Source organism: Gymnoscopelus braueri (assembly GCF_963280865.1).
Source record: "Gymnoscopelus braueri genome assembly, chromosome: 7".
NCBI classification, from domain to species: domain Eukaryota; kingdom Metazoa; phylum Chordata; class Actinopteri; order Myctophiformes; family Myctophidae; genus Gymnoscopelus; species Gymnoscopelus braueri.
In genome coordinates, this window is record NC_137608.1 from 7,980,606 (window position 1) to 8,004,494 (window position 23,889).

Sequence of the window (23,889 nt, forward strand, 5' to 3'; positions counted from 1 at the left end):
CTCCTTCCCATCTATCCTTCCTTCCTTCCATCCTTTCCTTCCTTCCTTTCTTCCTGCCTTCCCTTTTCTTCCTTCTTTCCTTCCTTCCTTCCTTCCTTCCTTCCTTCCTTCCTTCCTTCCATCCTTTCCTTCCTTCCTTTTCTTCCTTCCCTCCTTTATTCCTTCCATTCCTTTCCTTCCTTCCTCTCCTATCCTTCCTATCCTTCCTCTCCTTCCTTCCTCTCCTATCCTTCTATCCTTCCTGTACACCAAAGATCCATCATGTGTCTCTTCTAGCTGGAGGGGGTGGAGTGTGAGCTGGACTGTGGACAGGACGTGGAGCGCATGTCCTTCCTGTCGGCCATGTCTGCAGACTACCTGAGCCTGGACAGCCGGCTCATGGCGTCCGACCAGGATGACACGGCGGACGAGGGCGGGGCCTACACGGACGGCGAGCCGGACGGCGCCGCGGAGCCGCTGGAGCAGCGCATGCTGCTGTCACACGTCTCCGCCATCAGCCGCTCCTCTGAGCCTGTCATGGCTGAACAGGTCAGTGTGTAGCGCGCGCACGCACACACACACACACACACACACACACACACCAGACGCCAGACGCCAGGTTCTAAATGTGCCAGTGGAAGAGTAGGGAGAGGGAGACCACCTCCAACCACTGCATATTCTCCAGATAATATAATATATAATATCCTTCACATATTATGTGAAGGACAGATACTCAGAGATTTTACGCATTCATAGAAGGCTGTCCTCCTGTCTTCTGCATGGCTGTGTGCTGTGTGTGTGCGTGCGTGTTTGTGTGTGTGTGTGTGTGTAGATTCTGCGCAGGTGCAGTCCAGACCTACACATGAGGAGGGTGGCCAGTGGTGAAGCGAAACCAACAAAACCCGTGTTCCTCACAGACAGTCCCAAGGTATAACACCTCCAATAGCTTAAAAACACAAGCCAATTTCCAATGGATCCAATTAGATGCAAAAGACTTCAAAGGGATGATTTAGAGCCTGTGCTTGCAAAATCTGTCATATTCTAATAATGTGTATACTATAAGTAAACATAATGCTGTGTGTGTGTGTGTGTGTGTGTGTGTGTGTGTGTGTGTGTGTGTGTGTGTGTGTGTGTGTGTGTGTGTGTGTGTGTGTGTGTGTGTGTGTGTGTGTGTGTGTGTGTGTGTGTGTGTGTGTGTGTGTGTGTCAACGGTCTGAGAGTGAAAATGTCCCACTTGATTAACCCATTAAGGCCTGAGGTTCCGATTCTACAAAATGTCTTCTAAATCCTAACAGTTTTCTGAAAAACCAATGTTGCTATATCAACTTTTTCATATCAAGGACCTCCATAATTATATGCATTTGGCCGCCGACCCACATCTGAAAATGTTTTGTTCCAGGGACCCTGGAGTTGAGTTAATAATATATTCAAAGATTTGCACCCATTTTCACTATGTTTTTTCAAAAATAGTGTATTATGTGTTACTGATGAATTGAGTACAGTGGACCTCAATGGAAACAAGCTCCCTGGGGCTTTGTGTTATCCTTTTAGCATAACCTTTGACTTTACTACCTGTACTGTTAACAAACATGTTAATAAAGTATTCAATCAATCAATCAATACAGTAAATAAATCACATGCGGCCACCGGCGCACATAATCAGCATCACTTTGTGTTGCATTGGATTTTTTCCTTTCTGTAGGAGAGTATGAAGAGCTTATTTTGAACATGAATTAAAAACAAATCAAATACAAAACAGAAAAAAAACAAGCATAGCAACAACAATGTTTGAAAAGGAGTAGGAGGAGGTGTAAACGTATAAACTCCTACCCCCCCTTTGGCCAATGTAAACTGATAACAATGTATTAACTGATAATTATCACAATGTTTATACACAACCCAAAACATTTCCCAACGTGTTCAAAGAAAACATACAAATTAACTGTAGTAATAACAGAAATAAATACATAAAACCAACCTGTTGACCAATTTAAACCCTGCATCTGGTCTCCACTCCACACTCAACATTCTTAACTGAAAACTGCCGATCCACCAGAGTAGCGTTGTAGGGTCTCCCTTTGTTTCATCAGACACACTAAATACTAACACGCATTCGTCTGTCAGGTAAAGCTGGCTCTGAGGGAGCACCATCACCCGCACCATCACTTGCACCACCACCCTCCTCCACCAGGGGGCGTCGGCCGAAGCTACGACTCCCCGTCCAGCAGCAGCCCCGCCAGCAGCAGCAACGACGGTCCTCCCCCCGTCGCCGTCCCCCATCATCACCACCATCCGGCCCGGTCCTCCAGCCCGCTCCTACCCGCCCACCACCTCAACTCCTTCGGCAAGATCCAGCCCCTCGCCCCGCCCCTCGCCCCGCCCATGAAGCCCGGCGCCGGACTCGGCAGGACTCAGCCGGACGCCGCCCCCCCGGCGCCCACGCCGTCGGCCACGCCGTCGGCCGGCGCACTCCTCGCTCCTCCGTCCAGCGCCGCCAAATCGGCGTCGTCCAGCGGGCAGGGCAGCCCCGTGGAGGACCCGTCCACGCGCTCCTTCCTGGGGAAGATCAAGGCCTTTGAGAAGATGGACCACTTGGCCCGCGCCCACCGAATACTGGAGCTGCAGGAGGCCCAGAGTGCCAGGGTGGGTCACAATTAGGGATGTCCGATATTATCGGCATAAGTTCTTACTGTATGGTGTGTTTGATATGAAATGTGAGTTTACCATAATCACAGTAATCCTTAATCATATTCCATCATATTCAAGGGCTTTAGCAGACAAATGAGACTCCAGTCACTTTCAAATTAGAGCACTTCAGAGGGCAGGTGTGTGTGTCTGTGTCCAGCTGACGCTCGTTGACGCTCGTTAATGTTATAGGCATCAAAGCAATTACGTTTCTGCACTGTCAAATAGGCCAACATCTAATCTGAGAGATTAGTGGGACTCATTCAAATGACCACCAGTGAGTCCCGGGACTCACTTTATTGAAAACCTAACATCACCATATTATATTAGTTTTAATTAGATATTATATTGATGTTATAGCTATTTTATTTTATTAGGTACTGTATGTGATGTTACCTGACAATTAGTTGACTTTTGTTGAAAAAGCCAGCGGTATGGGTTGATATCGGAAATTAGGAGTTGGACAATATCTGTATATCGGATATCTGTAAAAAAATCTATATCGAACATTCCTAGTCACAATCTAGGTTATTATAGTTATTTGTCAAATCTGTATGGTAGAGTGTGTAAATACAATATAACGTATAATGGTTGTATTCTGTCTCCTTTGTCCTCCTTCTATTGAGACACAGGATCTGACACGAATTTTGACCTGATGGTCAAGATTCAATTTATCCCGTGAGCAAACGGGCAGGCTCTATTAGCTCAATGGAAAAAAATGTCAGGACTTGCGCAGGAAACAGGGTTCAAATCCGGGGATAGAAGAGGAAAGTTAGTGCAGCTTTAACTATAACCAAAAAAAATGGAATTGGAAAAACATTTTAGTTCACTGAAATAATAATAATAAAGATGAGGCATTATGAAAATGTATGACTAACTGAAACAGTGTTGTGTGTGTTTACAGAACTAACTAAAATCATAGAGCAAATGTCATTGTTTTAGTTTTATCCAACCTAATATTTGGAAGGATATGAAATCTTGTCTTGTTTTTAATCTGTGCCATTTTTAAGCCCTTGTTGTTAAACATTGTAAAAAATCTTCACAAATTGTTAGTATCAGATCTACAAGCTCACAATGTGTCGCAATGAGACACATTTTGTGAGCATGTAGATCTGCATTTTTTTTTTAAAAAGGCATTTGTCTTTCTGGGTCTTGACGATGACCTGACAACCTTTTTTGCATGTGAACGAGTGATCGAGTTTTAACTGTGTGTACATTCCATTCCAGGTGTAAATTGAATCCATATACTGTAATGTTGCCGTCGGGCAGAAACCTCTTATCTCCATGTTTTAAGTTTTTGTGTTTTTTCGTAAATTAACGCCCTATACTTGATCATACTACAGCGTGACACAAAAGCATCGAAAGTATCAGATCCGCAAGCTTCGCGCCGCGCCTACTTCTGCTTTTGAATTTGAATCCTGAAATTTAATAGTTTTGGACATATGAGGTTTCCACCCAACAGAAACGATAAATAATATTTGAGCACAACGTTAACATCAAATGCTCCATGTCGTCCTCCTGTGTTCAGCTGGAGATCGCCCAGAAGCACCCTGACATCTACGCTGTTCCCCACAAGACTCCCAAACTGGACAACAACCGCCCACAGCCTATAGGGTAACGTCACGCTTTTAACATCGAAAGGTGATATTGATAAGATTCTTGTGTAGAATAAGCAAGGGATAACTGCTGGGTATTTAAGGGATTTATTTATCAATAATGACCGGCTACCCGTCAATTATCCCGCTTATTACACGGCTACTTAATAAATTAATTAATAAATTGACACAAAAGTAACAACAAAACGAAGTATTTCCTTGCTTACGACAATGAAAGTATTCCATTAGTGTTGGGCTGGGCGAATACGGTCGCCTTGGAATACAAGGAAGTGTTGATCAAATAGAATGCATTTTTGGTTAATGCATAATGTTTTCAAAATCATTCTTGAGAGCAACGTTTAGTGTCATGTAATGTAAATGACATGGCTGTCATGTTGAATACAGCATAAAATCAAGCAGCAGGTTGATATGAGCAGGTGCTCTGAGTCTTTGATTAGACAGCGGTCTGTTATTGAGCTCATCGGTCATTATACAGAAATAACAGACCGCTGAATTCAGCGATTCAGAATCAAGCATTCAACCAAGCCGTGTAATAACAATAATAATAATAATAATAATTAATTTACTATTAACTTACTATTATCTTATTACTACTTTCTTTGCTACTGCAATGTATTAAACCAGAACCTGAACAAAATATTTGTTCTCATACGTACTCACATACTTGTCCCACAAATGTAACCATGAAGAAACGTCAGACCTTGAACCTTGTTCAGTAACGAGGGTCTCCCCGTCTCTCCAGCTCATTAGTGAAACCGCAAATACATTTTCAGTTAGGTATACCAATTTTATACAATCAAGAGCGAGAACTCATCATCTCTGTCGGGTGGAAACCTCATATGTCCAAAAAAACAAAACAGTGACTTTCCAGGATTCAAATTCAAAACGGCAAAAGTAGCAGATCGACACGCTCAAAACGTGTCGGTTTGCGCCACGTTTTGTGTGACGCTGTAGTATGATCAAGTAGGGGCGTTAATTAACGAAAAAACACAAAAAGTTAAAATATGGAGATAAGAGGTTTCTACCCGACAACAACGACATACAGAGGAAAAAGAAAACAAAACACAAAATCTCGAAACTGCATTATGGGAAATGCAGTTAATTGTAATTAATGTACGGTTTGTTTCCTGTTTCTGATGTACCAGGTCCAGCTCGCACCCGGAGGCCCGCCTGCCCAAGGTGCCGTACTCTGAAGGCAGACCCTTCTACACCAGCACGGTGGAGGGCGACGCTTACTGCACCCCCAAACTCGACCAGTACCAAGACACTGAACTCTAGTGTTGAGCCTGACTTCGTACTTTGTCACAAGACCGCCGTCACGCAGCGAAAAGAGCCGACGTACAAGCTCGCGTTGTGAGCTTGCATGTCTGCTGTTTTCGCCACGTTACTGCATCGTATGTCGGAGTATATATATTAAGTATTACTGTACCACACACCAGCTCAACGAACCGTCAATGTACCACACGCACACACACACACGCACACACACACACACACACACACACACACACACACACACACACGCCTAGCGTACACTTTTGACTGCTAGTTTAACTCTGCGGGTTACATTTTATTTAATTTTTTTAACACTCTCAGAGGTAAACCAACACTCGTACTCTTGCACACACTTTACATACTCACCATTCCATCGGGGCTCCGCGCACCCACCAGGCCCTGCAACCAATCCGCTGCTGACTTGGAAGCACTTCCTGCTTCATCGAGTTTTTTCCAAACAACAAAAACACTCGCTTCAAGGAAGTGAAAGCAATCCGTGCTATCCGTCAGGCTAGCACGTAGCACTGTTCTTCTCTCGTGTGCGTTATTTACAAAAAACAACAACACTAAAAGGCTTTCCCATGTTGCTGGTTTGGAGTTTTGTTTACTTTTTTTCTTTTTTACTTATTTGTTTCTCTTTAACTTAAAAAAAAGAGAAAACTTGAGTAATCGGGTAGCACTTGTTTTCTTGCCTATGCAACTCTTTCAGTTTGTGCTCAGCAACTGAAACCTATGCCCGTTTTCTTGCGCAGTTGCGCGCCGGTGCCGCACGCCACAAGAAAATCCGATCTGCCCGCTCGTTCGGCACGTGGCACTGGCACGCAACTACGTATAAATCGGGCTGAACAGCCACGGGTTCCCCCGAACCAGAACCCCACAACCCCCACCCCCCCACCACCACCAAACAAAGCCACACAATGTCCCCAACTGTCGCTTTCTGTCCCTTTTTGTATCTCCTGTAATCGCCAGCAAGCTGCAAACTCATTATGTAAAATATATATATATATTCTATATATTCTATATACAGTATGTGTGTGTGTATATATATATAACATATATATAATATAATGTCAAGTGTTTATACTGCTACCTTTGCATTCTTTCCTATATGAAAATGCCTGTGTATACATACATAGATCTATTATACTCTCATATGTGTATATGAGAAAAAAGAGAGAGAGTCTATATAATAGTAACACTGGAATTTGTTACAAATGTTTTGAAGTGCCTTTTTTCTTTCGGAGAAACATGAGGTTCAAGCCTAATTTACGCTCTGTCGCATGGCGGCGACGCGCGCCGAAAATAGATGACCTACAAGCTCACAAGGCGTTTTGTTTGTTTTATTTATTGACATCAAAACATTATGTACAGCATGTAATTGCTTACACAAGTCAAAAGGACGCCCATAATCTTTCCATTGTGGTCCTACTGTATAGATGTTGTGACCTGGAAGAAGGGGAAAAGAGAAAATTCGTACTCAAAAAGTTCTTCAAGGATGACTTAAAGCTGGCGATAGCACCAATCAACTTCGAGGTCTGCAACTACATTCCATTAAAGGTGGCTGCTGCAGAATATAAAAACGATACCTTTCCCATACCGCTTTTAAATCTACACGGAACAAAGTGGAGTATACTACGCGTTGTGAGCTTTTCGGTCGGCTATTTCCAACATTCGACACCGCCGTGCGACGAAGTAACGAATGGGGCATCGCCCAGCCTTGTCCCTCCACCTCCACGTTCAGCGCCCCCTGGTGGCCACGCAGCCAAGGATCCAGTGCCACTCAAACCGTAAAGCCTGATTTTGTTGTCGTCGGCCAGAAACCTCTTATCTACATATTTGAACTTTTTTGTGTTATTTTTTGGTTAATAAATGCCCTACTTGATCTATTTTTGCTGCTTTTGTGTGAGGCTGTAGCATGATCAAGTTTTTTTTTGTTTTGAATTTGAATCCTGAAAAGTAACAGTTTTGGACCCGACAGAGACGATTTAAAAGGTGCTTTAAGTGATTTTTATTTGTTTTGGTGTGTGTGTGTTTGTTTTTTGTTTTGTTCAATTAAGTGTATATTCTGATAGTAATCATTGCTATAAGAGGGTTTGTTCAGTAACAAGGGGTCTCTCAAGCTCTTTCGTAAACATTCAGGTCTGAATACCAATTTTTATCCAATCAGGAGAGAGAACTCATACAGCATACACGAGTGAAATTGGAAGTGATGACAAAAATAATTGAGCAGAGAAAACTGGAACACAAAGCTGATAAATTATCTTTCTGGGGTTCTCTTTCTTATTGGGTGAAATGTGTTTACTGTTAACTAAAGAGCTGGAGAGAGAGAGGTCCCTGTTACTGAACAAACACAAATATCACTTATACAGCACCTTAAGCCTGATTTATACTTTGTACGTTGTACGACGGTGTTGCGCGCCAAAACTAGCAAATCTAAAAAGCTTGTAGATTCGCTATTTTCGGCACGTGACACCATCGTACGACGGAGCATAAATGAGACGGTATTCTCCGTGGCACCACGATGTCGCTTGCTACAGAGAAGTCATCTACAAGCTATCAAAGCGTTGCAACGCAACGTAGACCATAGACCGTTTCTTTTTGGCGCGCGAAAACGTCGCACAATGGAGTATATCGTCTTTGTCGGGTGGAAACCTAATTTCCAAAAGTGTTACTTTTCAGGATTCAAAAATAGCGAAAAGTAGCAGATCTGCTATTTTTCATGCTTTTGTGTGACGCTGTAGAATGATCAATTAGGGCGTTAATTTACGTGAAACTGAAAAAAGTTAAAATTTGGAGATAGAAAGGTTTCTGCCTGACAGTTATGTTAATGCTGTTTCCATGCGCCTGCACGGTGTGTGTGTCGCCTGGTGTCAGGCCGTTTTTATACTCGTAAGACAAGACACTCCATCGGCTGTGCCAGCAAAAATAAATGGCGTATTTTCCGGAGACACATGACAATTTGGGTGGGCCTACATGGCCATGGGCCGAAAGACTGAGAGTTTTGCTTACGGTACGAGCAGCACACACACATACATGGCACACCGACCACAACCACCCCCGCTTGTCTGTCTGACTGGCCTTGATCGCAAACCCAATCCGGTTGGACAGAAATATATTAGACTACTGATAAGATAGTGTCACTGTCAGGCAGAAACCTTGTATCTCCCTATTTGATTTGAATGTCTTTTTTTTTTTTTTCATGAATGAATGTTTTATACTTCATTGTATGACCGTTTCATGCAAAAAATCGACATGCTCACAACATGTTTTGAGCTTGTAAATCTGATATTTTATTAATTTGTATTTTTTTTTATTGAACATTTCTGCCTATAAAGACATGCCCAAAAATAGGGACACCAGGATGAAAGTGTTTAAGTCTGTCTTTAGCTTTTTATAAAATTTGAACCGATGAAAAGTACTAACAAGAACTTGTGACTAAACAACAACTACATTGGATCAATTTGAACGCAGGTTCTTGTTTTTCCATTTCCTGAAAAGTTACGGTTTTGGACATACAAGGTTTACCACCTGACCATGCAAAGATACGGCCGCTGTAGACGTTACATTTGACTTGGTATCTCATGCCAGACTACTATTCCACAATCTTCGAAATGCTGTATAGTCGCTGTCGGGGAGAAACCTCTTATCTCCATATTTTGACTTTTTGTGTGTTTTCGTAAATTTACGCCTTCCTTGATCATACTACAGCGTCACACAAAAAATATCAAAAGTAGCAGATCAGCTACTTTTGATACTTTTGAATTTGAATCCTGGAAAGTAACAGTTTTGGACATATGAGGTTTCCACCCGACAGAGACGATATTGAGTCTGTAATTACGGCCCCCGGAAAGTTTCTGTTCACAAAAACATTTTACAAAATATCTTTAATAAAATATTTTTTAATTTCCATTTCTGCTGAAGCAGCAAGCTTAGATTTGCTTTGACTAATTTGATTTTACAGGAATTATTTAACGCGACTGCGAAGAGGACACGGAAGTTGGGACGAGGTGGACAGAAGAGACTCTGACGGACGCATTTTAAAATTGTGGGAGGCAACTAGTCTTGTCTCGAGAGACTGATACGTTTGACTTCAGGAACCTTCAAGAAATGTTTAAATCCATAATAGTATCTTACAATTATGCCTGTCCTGTTCGATGTAAGACCGGATAGGTTGCTGTACTGTAGCAGCAGCCTGTAGCCTCTGAAAAGACGAAGAATCCCTCTATCTATGTCACTGGAAGAGTGATGGCTGCCGCTGTACTCTAGTGAACTCTGTTTTGAAAATGTTACAAAATGTAAATTGTCAAAAGACAAAGTGACCGCACACACTGCTATAACAAAGGTGCAACAGTTTATTTTAGGACGCAGAGTAAAAATGACCAACGTTTTCGTGAAAATCTCAAGGTTGCCGTGTTAAGTGGTCAGATGGGTGGGAAAACTTTTTTTCCTCCTTTTTTTTAAAAGAAAAAAATACCATGAAATTTTTGGGGTGTGACATCTTTTTCATATTAATGTAATATTATCATAACATTTTTGTGTTTTGCCAAGTATTTGGGGTCTCATTTGCAATACCCTCACGGCCCACAGGTTGGGAACCACTGATCTACCAAGATAACAAGGCCTCACATCACTCAAACATCAGTTCTCCTGTCTCGTCTGCAAAGCTACACTGTGGTTCTACAGAGTATGAATGATAAGAGCCGTCCGTACACACCGGGAGCGATTTTATTTTTGTGCGATAAATTCATATTAATTTAAACATGCTGTTTGTGTTATGAGTGGGCCTACGTGTAGCCTGGCTCCACCCCCTGAATCGTTTGCCTCGCATTCAGGGTCTGGTGACGCTGTCGAAGGCGGGTGTTTCTTGGTTGAAAATCTGTACGACGAATCGGGATCGGGATAATCCAGTATGAACCAATTGCCAAAGAGTCCCACTATGGCCACGCCCCCATCTCAGAAAAAGGCTGCAATGAGAGGGCTTTCAGACTGAATAATGGAGTGAAACGAAATGAAAATTCAGGTGTTTTCAGGCTAGCCTACGTGCACACTGAACGCCATTATAAGAAGGCGATGAACCGACGCAATTATGTTTCAAAACATGGTCTATTTTTCAACATGGATCAAATCTTCAACCTTGTATGAATGAGACATTACAAAGATATGTAATTGCGTCGCTTCTTTGTATGGTGTATTCGCTCCCAATCTGGGAACCCATTCGTAGAAAAAAAAGAGGAAAAAAAAATGTTTTCGTTCGTTTTTGCCTCTGGCGGCGGGCACCACCTCCTTCATCGTGTCGAAACAGGAACTCGGTTTGACTCCTCCCCTTTCTCGTCCACTTCCTCCCGGGTGCATCTGTGTTTATTCCCACTTAACAACAACACTACGTGTTAAGGGCATGGTGCTGACAGATTCTATCTTCAGAGATGAATTCGCTCCTGGTGTGTAACGACATTTAGGCTTCAGGCCTCTCTCTCCGGTATTAGTCGAGGTATTTCTGTGTCTGAAAACTTGATTGTATCTTCAGTTTCTTCCACAACATGTGTTACAGAGTCCTTGTGAAGGGATTCAGAGACTTGCTTTCATGTGAACGAGTATTATGCTCATGAAATACACTTTCACAGACAGAGGATAGTTATTAAAGGAGCACTTCACCCATTTATCTTCATATAATTGGTCCTCACTAATGCTCATTATAAGATGCCATCATTTCTGTCTACTCGCTCAGTTCAGAAACCTGCCTACCAATGACATTATTGGTTGGCAGGTTTGGTCATTTCAAACAAGATTTCTACTCTTGTTTTTGTTTTTCCTTTTTTTCCCAAATTCAGCATGCTAACTTTCCAGGAGCTTGGAATTCCCATTGATGTCATTGGTAGGCAGGTTTCTGAACTCTCCACAGCCCACCATTGAGACACAGAGTGAGTAGACAGCAATGGTGCCTATCTTAATAAGCGTTATGAGGACCACTTACTGTATATGAAGATAAAGTTGAAAATGAGTGAAGTGGTCCTTTAATGAATTATGTCCACTTCAAGTTTTTTTTTCGTTTTTTTTCTTTGGAATTACACCTTACAACACCAAATCAAATAAACGGTATTTAACTTAACGGTCGTGCTGTCTTTATTTGGACAAAAGGGACAGTGTTGCCAAGTCTGCTTATTATAAGCGACTTCAGGCTTGTTTTTCTGTAGAGTAACTTGTAAATATTGGTAGTTGCGGGATGGTTTTTTTGGGGCTTGTTTCTGAAGTGTAGTTGCTTATTTGCCTGCTTACTATTGTGGTTCTCAAACATTTTCATGCCAAGGACCCCCAAATGAACATGTACGTATTTGTCCGCGTAACCCCATCTGAAAATATTTTATGCCAGGTAATGGGATTTAAGATTTGTGTATTTAAATTGTTTCAAAAATATTCCAAATAGGCCTAGCCTACTTATCTTTGTTTTTCAAGATTCTTTGAAAATAGCAGGCATTCCACATTTTGGTAGAACAAATTCAACCCCATGTTTGTGCCGAATCTGGGTTGAATGAGATCAGTGGAGCTCCCTCTGGTGTTGTGCCTGTGTGCGTCTTTTACTTTATTGAAGTAGTTTGACAGGAACATGGGTGTCTCTGTAGTCTTGAGTAACTTGAAGACCAGGCCCATTGCAAGTTGCTGTGCTCTGTCCTCTGGGTTAGGTGAGTTCTAGGTGTGAGGCCAAGTTTGTTTTGAGAGGTCTGAAGCCTTGTTTTTGTGGTGCTATAGTACCATTAGGTGCATGCATAATCAAAATGACATTGGATGAGTGCTCCAGCCCAGCTAGTGTCCTCAGTGTATTCCTACTGACCAACAAGGAGATCCTGCTCAAAAATCTTGTTCTTTGGTTGACTTTCCTGATTGCTTTTGTTGCCATTTTTTCAATGGAAAGATTGTCCTCTAAAATACAACCCAGGTAGGTAATTTCTTCTTTCCTTGTGATAACATTGTCACCCACTTTGACCTTGAAGTCAAAGAGGGTAATTCTGGACCCAAAAAGTATGGATTCAGTTTTGCCCAGCTTTAAACATCACAATTCATATGACTAACCCACGCAGTAACCCACGCAGTATGCAAATAATGGATTTTATAACGCACTACATTTGCAAGAAATCTTCTCCGGACAGGGGAAGGTCCTGTCAGGAGAAGCTGATGCTGGTTATGGGTGATGTTTTTATCTGGTGTGGGGTGCCTATTAGGATTATTTCGGTTTTTGAACTGTTTAGCTGCAGAAAGTTGTTTTTCATCCACGCCTTTATCTCCTCCAGGCAGGTGGTGAGGGTGGATAAGGGCGGTGGTGGAGGTGAGGATGAGGATGATGATGACGACGGAGTGGCAGAGGGGGTTTGGTTGGTTTTTATATACAGTTGTGTGTCATCAGCATAGCAGCGGAAAGATATTCCATGCCTGCTGATGACACGGCCAAGGGGTAGCAGGTACAGGGTGGGGCCGAGGACAGATCCCTGGGGTGCGGGATTTTGAACCTCCCAGGGAGACGTATTCTGTCCTGTCGGAAAGGTAGGATTTGAACTAGGGAGGGTTTTTTGAGGAGGGGTGTGAGAATGGCAGTTTTTACAGCGGAAGGAATGTGGCCGGTCCGTAGGGAAAGGTTGATGATCTTAGTGATGAGGGGACTTATTGCACAGATGCTGGATTTGACTAGGGTGGTGGGAAGGGGGTCCAGGGCACAGGTAGAGGGCTTCATCCTTCTAACTATGTCCTCAACCTCTTGCTGTGTGATGTTGGTGAAGCAAGAGAGCGGGTGGGAAATCCCAGACTGTGGGATGGCAGTTGGGACAGGTGGAGTGACGGGGCCGGAGAGGAGAGAGCAGATGTTGTCAAGTGACTCTGTGGTTGGTTTACTCCTCACAATATTTATTTGTTTGCGTTTATAAAATGGTATAGTGGACATGTGAGTTGGACCCAGAATTCAAACCTCACAATAAAAAATATTGAAAAGACAAAGTAATGAATACAAGAAACAGCTAAAATACTTTTGTTGGCACCTTTATTGAATACAATGGGTCATATTTTATGACTTTGTACGGTGACTTGAATTGGAGAACTTATTCAGCAGCTTCTTTTCCCTGTAACAATAGGAATATAATTTTAGATATTCAAAATGAATCTTTAGTTAAATCTTAGTTAAAGATAGTCAACATAATGAACCTTCATATTGAACATGGATTACCTTGGAGTCACGACTTTTAGCTCTCATCTTGTTGACCTGGCCTTCAGCAATGTCAGCAGCACGCTCTTCAGCCTCCTCCAGCTCATTCTGAACCTTTCTGCACTTGGACAGGTGAACGTTTGCTGCTTCCTCCTACAATATGATAGAGATGGTTCAAAGCCTCAATATTTGAAAAGAGAATCTTACAATGATATAGTAAAAACAAGACAATTTCAGGCAATTGTAATGCGTGGTTGTGGCTATAATACTGTGGCCCATGCAGCATGTTTATGAGTGAGACAGGTTCTCATTGGAACGGCACAATCATGGCTGTTTTCTTGTTCTTCTTTGGCACCCTGAGCCATAAATTGCAGCTTATAGGAAACCAAATCTATTGCTTTCTGTAGTCCATTTTGTAAATGTGCTTTTACCATTATGCCTGAAACACACTGCCTGCATGTGTCTGCAGTATGTGTGCATTGTGGAGCAGCATGCCTTTCCTTTCAGCATCCATCTTACAGTAACAGGTCAGAGCTTCCACAACGCCCATGTGCGCAGTGCAGTGCAGTTCCGCTGTGTGCATGCCATACTGCAGAAACATGGCAAGCTAGAGATTCCATGTGCCGCTTGTGGAAAGCAGCAAGATGGACACTGAAAGATGCTCTGCTGTTGGTCATATTGACATTACATAACTGATTCCTATTATTCCTTTTAGTTATTCCATTAGTTAAACTATGACAACAACACTATGCACATGGCGACCACAACTAAAGATGTATATTTGTCTTACCGCTTCCTCAGCCTGCCTCTTGTAGCCCTTCACCTTCATCTGCAGTTTGTCTACCAGATCCTGAAGCCTGCCAAGATTCTTCTTGTCCTCTTCAGTCTGAAGTGAGAGTGAATATATAACATTAGTTACGTTCATGCAACACGTTCATAGTCAGTGGCATGATGGTTATTTAAGTGAACATGATATACAGTACCTGGTATGTCAGCTCCTTCACTCTCCTCTCGTACTTGCGGACACCTTTAATAGCGTCTGCACCGCCTCTCTGTGCAGATTCAACCTCTCCCTCCAGTTCCCGCACCTTCACAATTGAATTATGCACTGTGAAATAATGTCTTCTTATTTCATTGACTATAAGCCGTGTTGAAGTGAACTACGTATCTTACCCTAGACTCCAGTTTCTGGAGCTGCTTCTTGCCTCCCTTCATAGCCAGGTTCTCAGCCTCGTCCAGGCGGTTTTGCAGGTCCTTGACTGTGACCTCCAGGTTCTTCTTCATCCTCTCCAAGTGAGAACTAGTGTCCTGCTCCTTTTTAAGCTCCTCGGCCATCATAGCAGCCTGGAAAGTAATTTTTGTATAATATAAGATGAAATATACTTATAATATACACTAAAATTATGCCGCTGCATCACACAACATACTTGCCAAGAAAATCACAATATACAAACATGGTACATAGATTAAAATAGCTCATTAATATTATAATAAACAGGCAATAAGCAGATACTATGTCATAAGACCAGAAGGAAACAAACTAAGTAAATATCTTTATGGAGGATGGAATGAATAGATTCTTGTACCAGTTCAGTCTGCACTGTAGCATTCTGAACCATCTGCCTGAAGCACCTCAGAATGCTGGGTTCAGAATGTACTTTGTCTCCCTGAGCACATATTTCTGATATAAAGACTGAAAATAGTGATGTTCCTTTTTTCCCTATGATCTTCATCATGGCTGTTTGAAAAGATAAGTTTAGTATTTAATTCTAAAATACATCCTCTGTTGTACCCTATAGAGCAAAGGTGTTCAACATCTGCATGCCATGAGTGAAATGTATTGTATTTTATGTATCGTATTGTATTGGGGCGGTCATCCTAACTTACATCAGTGATGGCTTTCTTGGCCTTCTCCTCAGCATTCCTTGCTTCTGAAACACTGTCATCCACTTCGCCTTGGACCTGGATCAGGTCACCTTCAAGTTTCTTCTTGGTGCCCATAAGGCTTGTGTTCTAAAATAAAGATTCAGTTTAGCAATGCAAGTATGCATTACTTGTATGTTAAATATATTGAGAGTTTTTCCATTGACTTACCTGGAAGTGCAACAGGCCAGCACGTTCACTAGCATCTACTAGTTCTTGTTCAGCCACTTTGCGGCCTCTCGCTGTCTGTTCCAGAGCCACTCTCAGCTCATCGATCTCAGAAATCATGAGGCCGTTCCTACGCTCCACCATGGCAGCTTGCTCCTTCATATCTTCTTGGCCTCTGAGAGCATCGTCAAGGTGCAGTTGGGCATCCTAAAATAAATCACATTTGAGGTGGTCACGTTAAGAGAAACATCAGATTGTGACTTGTTCAGAGCAGTTCCATTATTTGAATATGTGTCTAACTACTATGTTTTGCACCTTAAGCTGTCCCTGGACGTTCCTCAGCTGCTTCTGGGCCTCAGCAGCCTGGCGGTTGGAGTGGCTCAGCTGAACCTCCATCTCGTTCAGGTCTCCCTCCATCTTCTTCTTGATTCTCAGGGCATCGTTTCTGCTCCTGACCTCAGAGTCCAGAGTGCTCTGCATGGAGTCAATCACCCTCTGGCTGTTCCTCTTGATCCCCTCCATCTCTTCATCCTTCTCTGCCAGCTTTCTGTCAACCTCACCCTTGATCTGGTTGAGTTCCAGCTGGACACGAAGAATCTTGGACTCCTCGTGCTCCAGAGTACCCTAAAATGAAATACAGGATCAAAAGGTTGTAGGACCTTTTAATGTAACATCGATCATACTGCTACACTGTCTGAATATAAAACTTATTGGAAGAAATATAAAATATAGACATGTAGAACATAGAAGATTTACCTCAGCTTCCTCCAGGGCTGTCTGGATCTCTGACTTCTCCGTCTCCGTCTGTTTCTTGGATTTCTCCAGCTCATGGATGCTCTTTCCAGTCTCACCAATCTGTTCAGTCAGGTCTGAGATCTCCTCTGCAGTTGATTGGAAATAATGAATGAGGAACTTTCCAATCAGCAACTTTTGTATTTGCATTTGAATACAGTTGTAGCTTGATCTTGAATATTTAATTTCATTTTTTCACTGTTATTGAAACTCACGTTGCAGGTTCTTGTTCTCACGCTTCATGGTCTCCAGGTGGTCCAGAGACTCCTCATAGGAATTCTTCATTTTAAACATCTCAGTGCTGAGAGAACGAGCCTCTTTCTGAGCTCCCTCCAGCTCAGCCTGGCCCTCTTCATATTTCTGCTTCCAATCTGCCAAGACCTGCACAGCATTTGTAATGGAATGTGTCATTTACCCCACTTTAAGGAGAAAATTATTATTTTGTTTTCAAATAATGTATGTCAAAGCACCTTATCAAAGTTCCTCTGTTTCTTGTCAAGGTTGGCAGCCAAACCATTGGCCCTCTCAACATCAATCATGAGGTCTTCCACTTCACCCTGGAGTCTCTGTTTGGTTTTCTCCAGAGAGGCGCACTTGGAATTCGTAGCCTCGATTTGCTCCTCAGCTTCCTGAAGACGCTGGGCGAGCTTCTTCCTGTTGATCAGTTTTGAATGGAATCAAATTATTGTGAGCAATATTTTCTATAGTGAGTGGTACCTGATGGTGTAAAACGATGATCACTTACTTAGCTTCCTCCAGCTCCTCAGTGCGTTGGACAGCATCAGTCTCATACTTGCTCCTCCACTGACACACCTCAGCGTTGGCCTTGGACATTCCACGCTGCAGTTCAGCCTTGGCCTCCTGCTCCTCCTCAAACTGCTCCCTCAGAAGGTCACAGTCATGGCGAGCTGATTGCACACCATGAGCAAGGGCATTCTTTGCCTGTCAAAAGAAAAATACCAAAGTAATGTCAGCTGGATACAATTACAAAAAGACAATTACAAGCCTATTTGTAAAAAAATAAATAAAAAGCTGTTCCTTACCTTAACCTCCTCTTCAACGTGTCTCTTCAACTCCTCAATCTGTTGGGTGAAGGCCTGCTTGCCTCTGGTGAGCTGAGAGACGAGAGCTTCTTTCTCTTCAAGTTGACGACTAAACTCACCTAGTTAGAAAATGTAACATTAGTTTAATCAAAGCATTGTCTCTAATTATGGAATTTGCTCAAGCATCATTGGCTAGTAGACTCTACGATGAACATTTACCATTTTCCGTCAACAGTCTTGCTCTCTGAGCTCCAATATCATTTATCTGGCGAACATTCTCATCACTCTTGGCCTTGATTTCACTGAGTTGGTCCTCAAGGGTGCGGCACATCTTCTCAAGATTTCCCTGTTGATTAACATTGGACATATTCAGTCACTGTTTTTTCTGATTGGTTCAAGTATTTTGACAAGAATTACACACAAGCATTCTATTCTACCTTTGCCTTAGCAACCGCTTCCATGTTGCTGGACAGGTCATCGATCTCCATCTTGTATTCACTCTTCTCCTTCTCCAGTTTCTGCTTGACACGCTGGAGGTTGTCGATCTGTTCACCCAGTTCAGCCACGCTGTCGGCCTGTTTCTTACGGAGGCCAGAGGCGGTGGCCTCATGCTGCAGGGTGGACTCTTCGAGGTCACGACGCAGCTTCTGGAACTCAGCCTCACGCTTCTTATTCATCTCGATCTGAGCAGAGGTGGCTCCACCGGCCTCCTCCAGCCTCTCGCTGATCTCCTCAAGTTCCCTGGAGAGGTCAGCTCTCTGCTTCTCAACCTTGGCACGAGCGGCACGCTCTGCCTCGATCTCCTCCTCCAGTTCTTCAATACGAGCCTTTCAAATGAATGAACATAATTATAAAAATCCTGATTTACTTATCATCAGTGATTTTAAATAAGATGGAAAATAAATTATACCTGGAGTTCTTTGATCTTCTTCTGCAGCTGGGCCCCCAAAGATTGCTCATCCTCAATCTAAGCTGGCTTACTTCAAAGTCCTTCCTGTGGAATACAGTTCATGATATTTTAGTGGTAGTTTTTCTCTGTGGCATTCCATATTATTATGAATATTTATTATTATTATTATGAATTATTCATAATGTGGTCCACATTACTTCTTTATCTTCTCATCAGACTGCTGCTTGTCATTCTCCAGATCCATGATGGATTCCTGGGCCAGTTTCAGATCAACCTCAAGCTTTCTCTTGGCTCTCTCAAGGTCCATGCGGAGCTTCTTCTCTTGCTCCAGAGAACCCTCCAACTGCACAACAATATATTTTTCTTATTACTCAGAACAACAGTAAACATAAGGTATACGTTCAAAACATCCAATTGACTTGATGAACTCACATCGTCAACTTGCTGCTCCAGCTTGGTCTTGGCCTTGGTCAGAGTGTTGACTTTGTCTTTGAAGTATATCTTCCAGCCATAATCATACATAAAATGAGCCAGAACTCAACTTGTTTAATTAGTACACATAATTAGTTAAAAATGAAGTCTGCCAAATGTTCCCCAAATGGCAGGACAGGTAAAGGGGGGTTTCTGGACATTTGCATTGGAAAGTCCGCCTCAGGGACAAAGACAACACCTCTCTTTGGATAACAAAAGAAGCATGTGTTTACCTCTGAACTACAAGTTTTGTCCCATTGTATTCACTTCGTTTGAAGCACACCACCCTGTGAATCTATTTAACATGTCTGTGAGAGCCATTGACTCCCACAACCCCCTCCAGGAACAGACACCATATGCTACTAGTTGAGTTAAAATACTGGGCTAAAATACAGAGATACGTTACTAAGATGTTAGTATCCTTTGGTGAAAATATGTACTGAAGTTAAAATGAACAAAAGTATTTAACTATGGCCTGTGTAGGTTTAATATAGGTAAAAGCCAGGAGAAGTAAAACGTATTCACATGAATGGATGCTGTGTCATTAAAGCCTTTAAAGTTAACTATTGTTTACAGATGAATAAGAATGTAATTCCTGGTATCATTCTAAAGTGTATATTGTGCAAAGTATTAATCTAATAACAAAACTTCATTGTGAAACATGGTTCTGTACTGAAAGTAGATATTGCTGAATTGAGATCTATGCATTGTGTGGCTTAGAATATTATGCGCAACTCAAGCTGTCCGCCTGCTCGGCCGCGACGGATCAGCTCCCGATTGGCTGAGAAGAGGCAGAGGAGGAGCTTTTGTTAAGGAGCGTCTTCTTTGAATCTTCTGTATATAAACCTGTTGTTTGGAGAGTAGCGGGGTGCTGCCATTCTGGACCCTTGCAGTAACCATTTCTTGATTCTCCTTGTCGACAAATAAAGAAAGGAGAGAAACCTTATCACCTCGGATTTGATGTCTCCTTTGTCCTAACATTCTCACTAAAGGCTTGCGTTCTTCCACGGTTTGAATCCACTGTGTTTCCACACAAGATATACATCAAATTGGCGTATGTCGGCAGACGGTTTTAACTATCCGCTTGGAGAGGACTAGTTGTGGGTCTGTGGAGTTTGTTTCTTCTCAAAACGGTGAGTTGCTTAGCCACATTTCTTACGATGTTTTTTTCTAAGGGGATACTCGTTAAAGAACCTTGTATTCTGTGTGCACGCTCGTGGATACGCGGCCTTTATGGGGAATGTATGGACTTAGAGGGGGCCGTGGTGATAAAGGAGTACTTTGGAGTACAATGGACAAGTTGGGTGGGTCTTCTTAGAGGCTTCATGCGGCTTGTTTTTCTTTGTTTGTTTGTTTTGTTTTTACATTGGTACGGCGGTCAAAATATCTGGTAACAGGGTGCTCTGGTTATGCGCATGAATAGGACGCAGGGACTTTTATATTATATGACTTCAGCGTACCGTGATACTACAGATTGAGACCGGGGGATCACAACAAGTCGGACCTTGCTTGTTGGTACCCTTATCGTCCTTTGAGTTGCGTTATAATGGTATGGAGTGTTTAGTGGCAAATTGTGTGTGTCCGAAATGTGTCCAAGGATGGACCACTGAGTTACATTGGTCGCCCGGCGGGACTAGTCCGGCGTGAGGACATAAGCCAGCACTCCTTGCTTATGTGTGGCGTTTGGAATGCCATGTTTATTTTTTTACATAGACCCAATTATAAACTCTGAGCGTGTGTACAAGCGTTCAGAGATATTGGCGCGCGGTATACTCAGTGTGATACAAGCCCGTAAAATGTCTATGATTAGATGTGTAAGGAGTGCCACTGCGGTTGGCTTAAGAGGCAGGATTTTTAGTTCAGCGGCAGATACATACTTTCTTTGAAGTCATTGTTCGGGTTGCGAAGAGTGGGAGTTTTTTAACGTCCCATCATTACCCGGACCTTTCCCTTGGGGAAAGTGTTATCGTGTCGCTGTGTGATTATATTTGAAAAGTATGTAGGTGATGTTTTTGGCGAATTGATGTTTTGTTTCTGTCTAGGAATACTTACGTTGCGTTTATGGTTGGGGCTTGTAAAAGTGACTCTGCATACACTTTGTGTTTTTCTACTAAAAACATGCTCTTATTGTTAAATGTGACTAAGGTTACACGTTTCTCTGCATGCAAATTTGGCTAGCTGTTTTTCATTTTCTTCCATTGTGCTTTCTTTGTCAAAACACAGCTCATGTCTGTGTCTTCTGATTCCTTTCTTTTTTCTTTCTTGATAGTTTTTGCTAGTTCTTAGTGCTTATTTGAAATGTCTTTGTGCATTTTAGAGAGCACGGAATCTTTCGTTTATAGTTCTACATCTCCCATTCATGATTACACTGTGTGTGCTGCTTTTAACCGTTATTATCTTGTGGGTAATGGCGATTGGATTTGTAGTAGGCCCAAACATTTTTTCATCTCTCTTAGACACACGGGTGAAGCATATTTTGTTGGGCTTCGGCGTGTAATAATTGTCCTTTGGTGATTACGTTTGGTGCTGAGATCAGATTTTAAAAAGCTATAGCTCCATTGTCTAGCGGTTTTTCGGCCATCTTGCTTTGTAGTTTTTGGGACTTTTTTTTTTGTAGGCTTGTTATGCGTCTGTTTTATTTCCTCTATTCTCTTTTCTTTTCACAAGTCTTTGTGTAGTTTCTTTATTTTGATTGACTTTTCATGATTTATTGCACAGCTTGTAGGCTACAAATATTGTGAGCTTTTTCACAAGGCGTTTGCCACAGGGAACCTAATCTTCATATTGGGTGAATTGTGCCTTAAGCCATTTACATGTGTGTGATGTTTTAGGATGGCTTGATTAATATAATTCTTTCTTCTAATCGACGTCCATTGTTTCTATATGCTGTTTTTACTGCATTCATAGTAGCACTGCTATGGTGTGTGGGGTTTAAATGGTATTTTCTTATTTCTTTTCACTTATAACGTTGTTACAATGACTCTTCTATGCGGTTTATTCTGCTTTCGTGGTAGCGGTATATTTCGTCAATTTATGGTTGGCTGCTATTATGCATGTGGAGAAGTGGTGTGGCCTTTATTTAATTTCGTAGTATTTCCATTGTTGATACTTGTGGTTCTGTGGAGTTGTTTCGGTTTGCCGGTTGGTAGTTGTGCTCAAGTATGTGTTTGATGCTTTGTGTTGTGATGTAGGCTTGTGCTGGATGAGTTAGGAATGTGTCTGTTGTGGTGATTAAAGCACTTAGTTGTGATGAGAATTGTTGATGCAGTGATTTAGTTGGATGAGTTAGGCATATGCGCTGGACGCGGAAGCTCGAAATCATTCTTTAATGTGAGTTTATTTGCAGTGTTGATGCAGATGGCTTTAATGGGAGTTTATTTGCAGTGATGCGGATGGCTTTCCCATGATACATTTTTCAATAGGTATATTTGTGGTGGTGACACAAAGTGGCTTATTGGCGTGTTGGTATCCATTTTCGACACATTTCGATTGTTTTATGTGTCGTGAGGAGGATGAAGCTGACATAAATAGTATGAAATTATTATCTAGGACTCGTGTTGAAATTACATATATGTGACTATTTAGGTCTAAAAAACAATGAAAATGATCCGTTTGGATTGTTGAATGTAGTTGTGTAACGAAAATAATTGTTAAATGTAACAACTACAATACATAGGAGTAGATTAATTATTTCGATTTGTGCTAAAATATTGTGTTGAGTACTATAATAATAATAATAATAAGGAATAGAAGTGTGAAAAAAGATTTGAATTCGGTCCGTTTTGTGTTTTAGACACAACAGATTTAATTTAATAATTTAACTGGATGTTTGCTATAATTTTGTTCCTCTTTGTATTGACGTAAGGCTACTTTTCTGAGAAAAAAACTAACCTGGGACGCTAGGGACTCGACGGGGTCATTGTTATTTTTTAGATATGCCAAGGGTCGATTATTTAGGTAACATTTTGTGGCAGCATTTGGATAAATTATGTTATTATGTTATTTAATAGGTCAAACAGGTGTGGTACAATCTGAATCTTTTAATTCATGGAAGTATTACATTTTGGTTGACTAGGTCGTAAGTGATGCCTACTTTTGACGGAGTTTAAAAGGGAGGTAATTAAGGTTGGGTGTTAAGTTAAAAGTTTTTTAGTGTATTGGCCGTTTGGCTGAGCGATACTATATATTACTTTGACAGGCTGAGAATACCTTGGTTTTATTTGTACTAGTACAGAGGTGTATCGGATCAAATTCTTTGCTGAGGTGCTGATCTGTGCTATTTCACTAATGTTTTTGGATAAAGGGAGTCGCAGTCTCCTGGCTGCTAGAAGCAGCTATTCTACTATAAGATTTTTGTGAAGCCTAGGGTGGCTATTTTTAAGACTGACGAATTCGTTCATACTGAATGTAAATTTATAGGTCACCGTCTTTGAGTGCACGTTTTAAGAGGTTTTTTCCTATAAACGTCGGAACGACCGTGTACATAATTGAAGATTTAGTGATTAGTATCTTTTCAAAGAAGTAAGTTGGAATCTGTTAATTTTTTTAACTGTTTGTAAAAAATAATCCCCACTTGGATTATTTTTGTGTACATAGCGTTAATTATGACGTCTGAACAGGAAGTGTCCATCTCTTTCCCAAGTAGACAGTTTGGGAGTTGTAGTTTTCTACCACAAAGGTAGAACTCAGAACTACAGAATATTGTGTTTTCATTTTAGTTCGTCGATTGTCGCCCTCTGGTGGTTGAGAGATATATTTAGGTTAGTGTGTGGTGACGTGTCTTCCAGTGGGAATGGTGTGTATTCATGAAACCGCCCCTTCCAGTGGTTGACACATCCAAAC

General features: G+C 41.8%; 2 protein-coding genes across 2 annotated transcripts in view; one reads left to right on the forward strand and one right to left on the reverse strand.

The window, feature by feature from the left end:
• The window catches only part of LOC308088847 (tight junction protein 2-like), a 70,776-nt gene extending 61,854 nt beyond the window's left edge, over positions 1–8,922 (forward strand). The window contains exons 20-24 of the mRNA XM_080433434.1: positions 277–528; positions 812–907; positions 2,104–2,622; positions 4,193–4,278; positions 5,426–8,922. Of these exons, the coding sequence (XP_080289560.1) occupies positions 277–528; positions 812–907; positions 2,104–2,622; positions 4,193–4,278; positions 5,426–5,558 (1,086 nt within the window). The 3' untranslated portion in view covers positions 5,559–8,922. The remainder of the gene's footprint in view (positions 1–276; positions 529–811; positions 908–2,103; positions 2,623–4,192; positions 4,279–5,425) is intronic.
• A 3,787-nt stretch (positions 8,923–12,709) lies between these two features.
• Positions 12,710–18,626, reverse strand: LOC308088848 (myosin heavy chain, fast skeletal muscle-like; the record flags this gene model as incomplete). Its single annotated transcript, XM_080433435.1, has 17 exons — positions 18,577–18,626; positions 18,104–18,493; positions 17,886–18,012; positions 17,667–17,785; positions 17,369–17,565; positions 17,094–17,277; positions 16,839–17,004; positions 16,588–16,712; positions 16,147–16,455; positions 15,835–16,038; positions 15,628–15,753; positions 14,914–15,084; positions 14,724–14,828; positions 14,531–14,626; positions 13,762–13,893; positions 13,147–13,347; positions 12,710–13,033 (listed from the first exon to the last, which is right to left on the reverse strand). Exons 2-17 carry the CDS (start codon positions 18,341–18,343, stop codon positions 12,710–12,712), a joined length of 2,826 nt encoding a protein of 941 aa, XP_080289561.1. The 5' UTR covers positions 18,344–18,493; positions 18,577–18,626.
• Between the last annotated feature and the right edge of the window lie 5,263 nt (positions 18,627–23,889).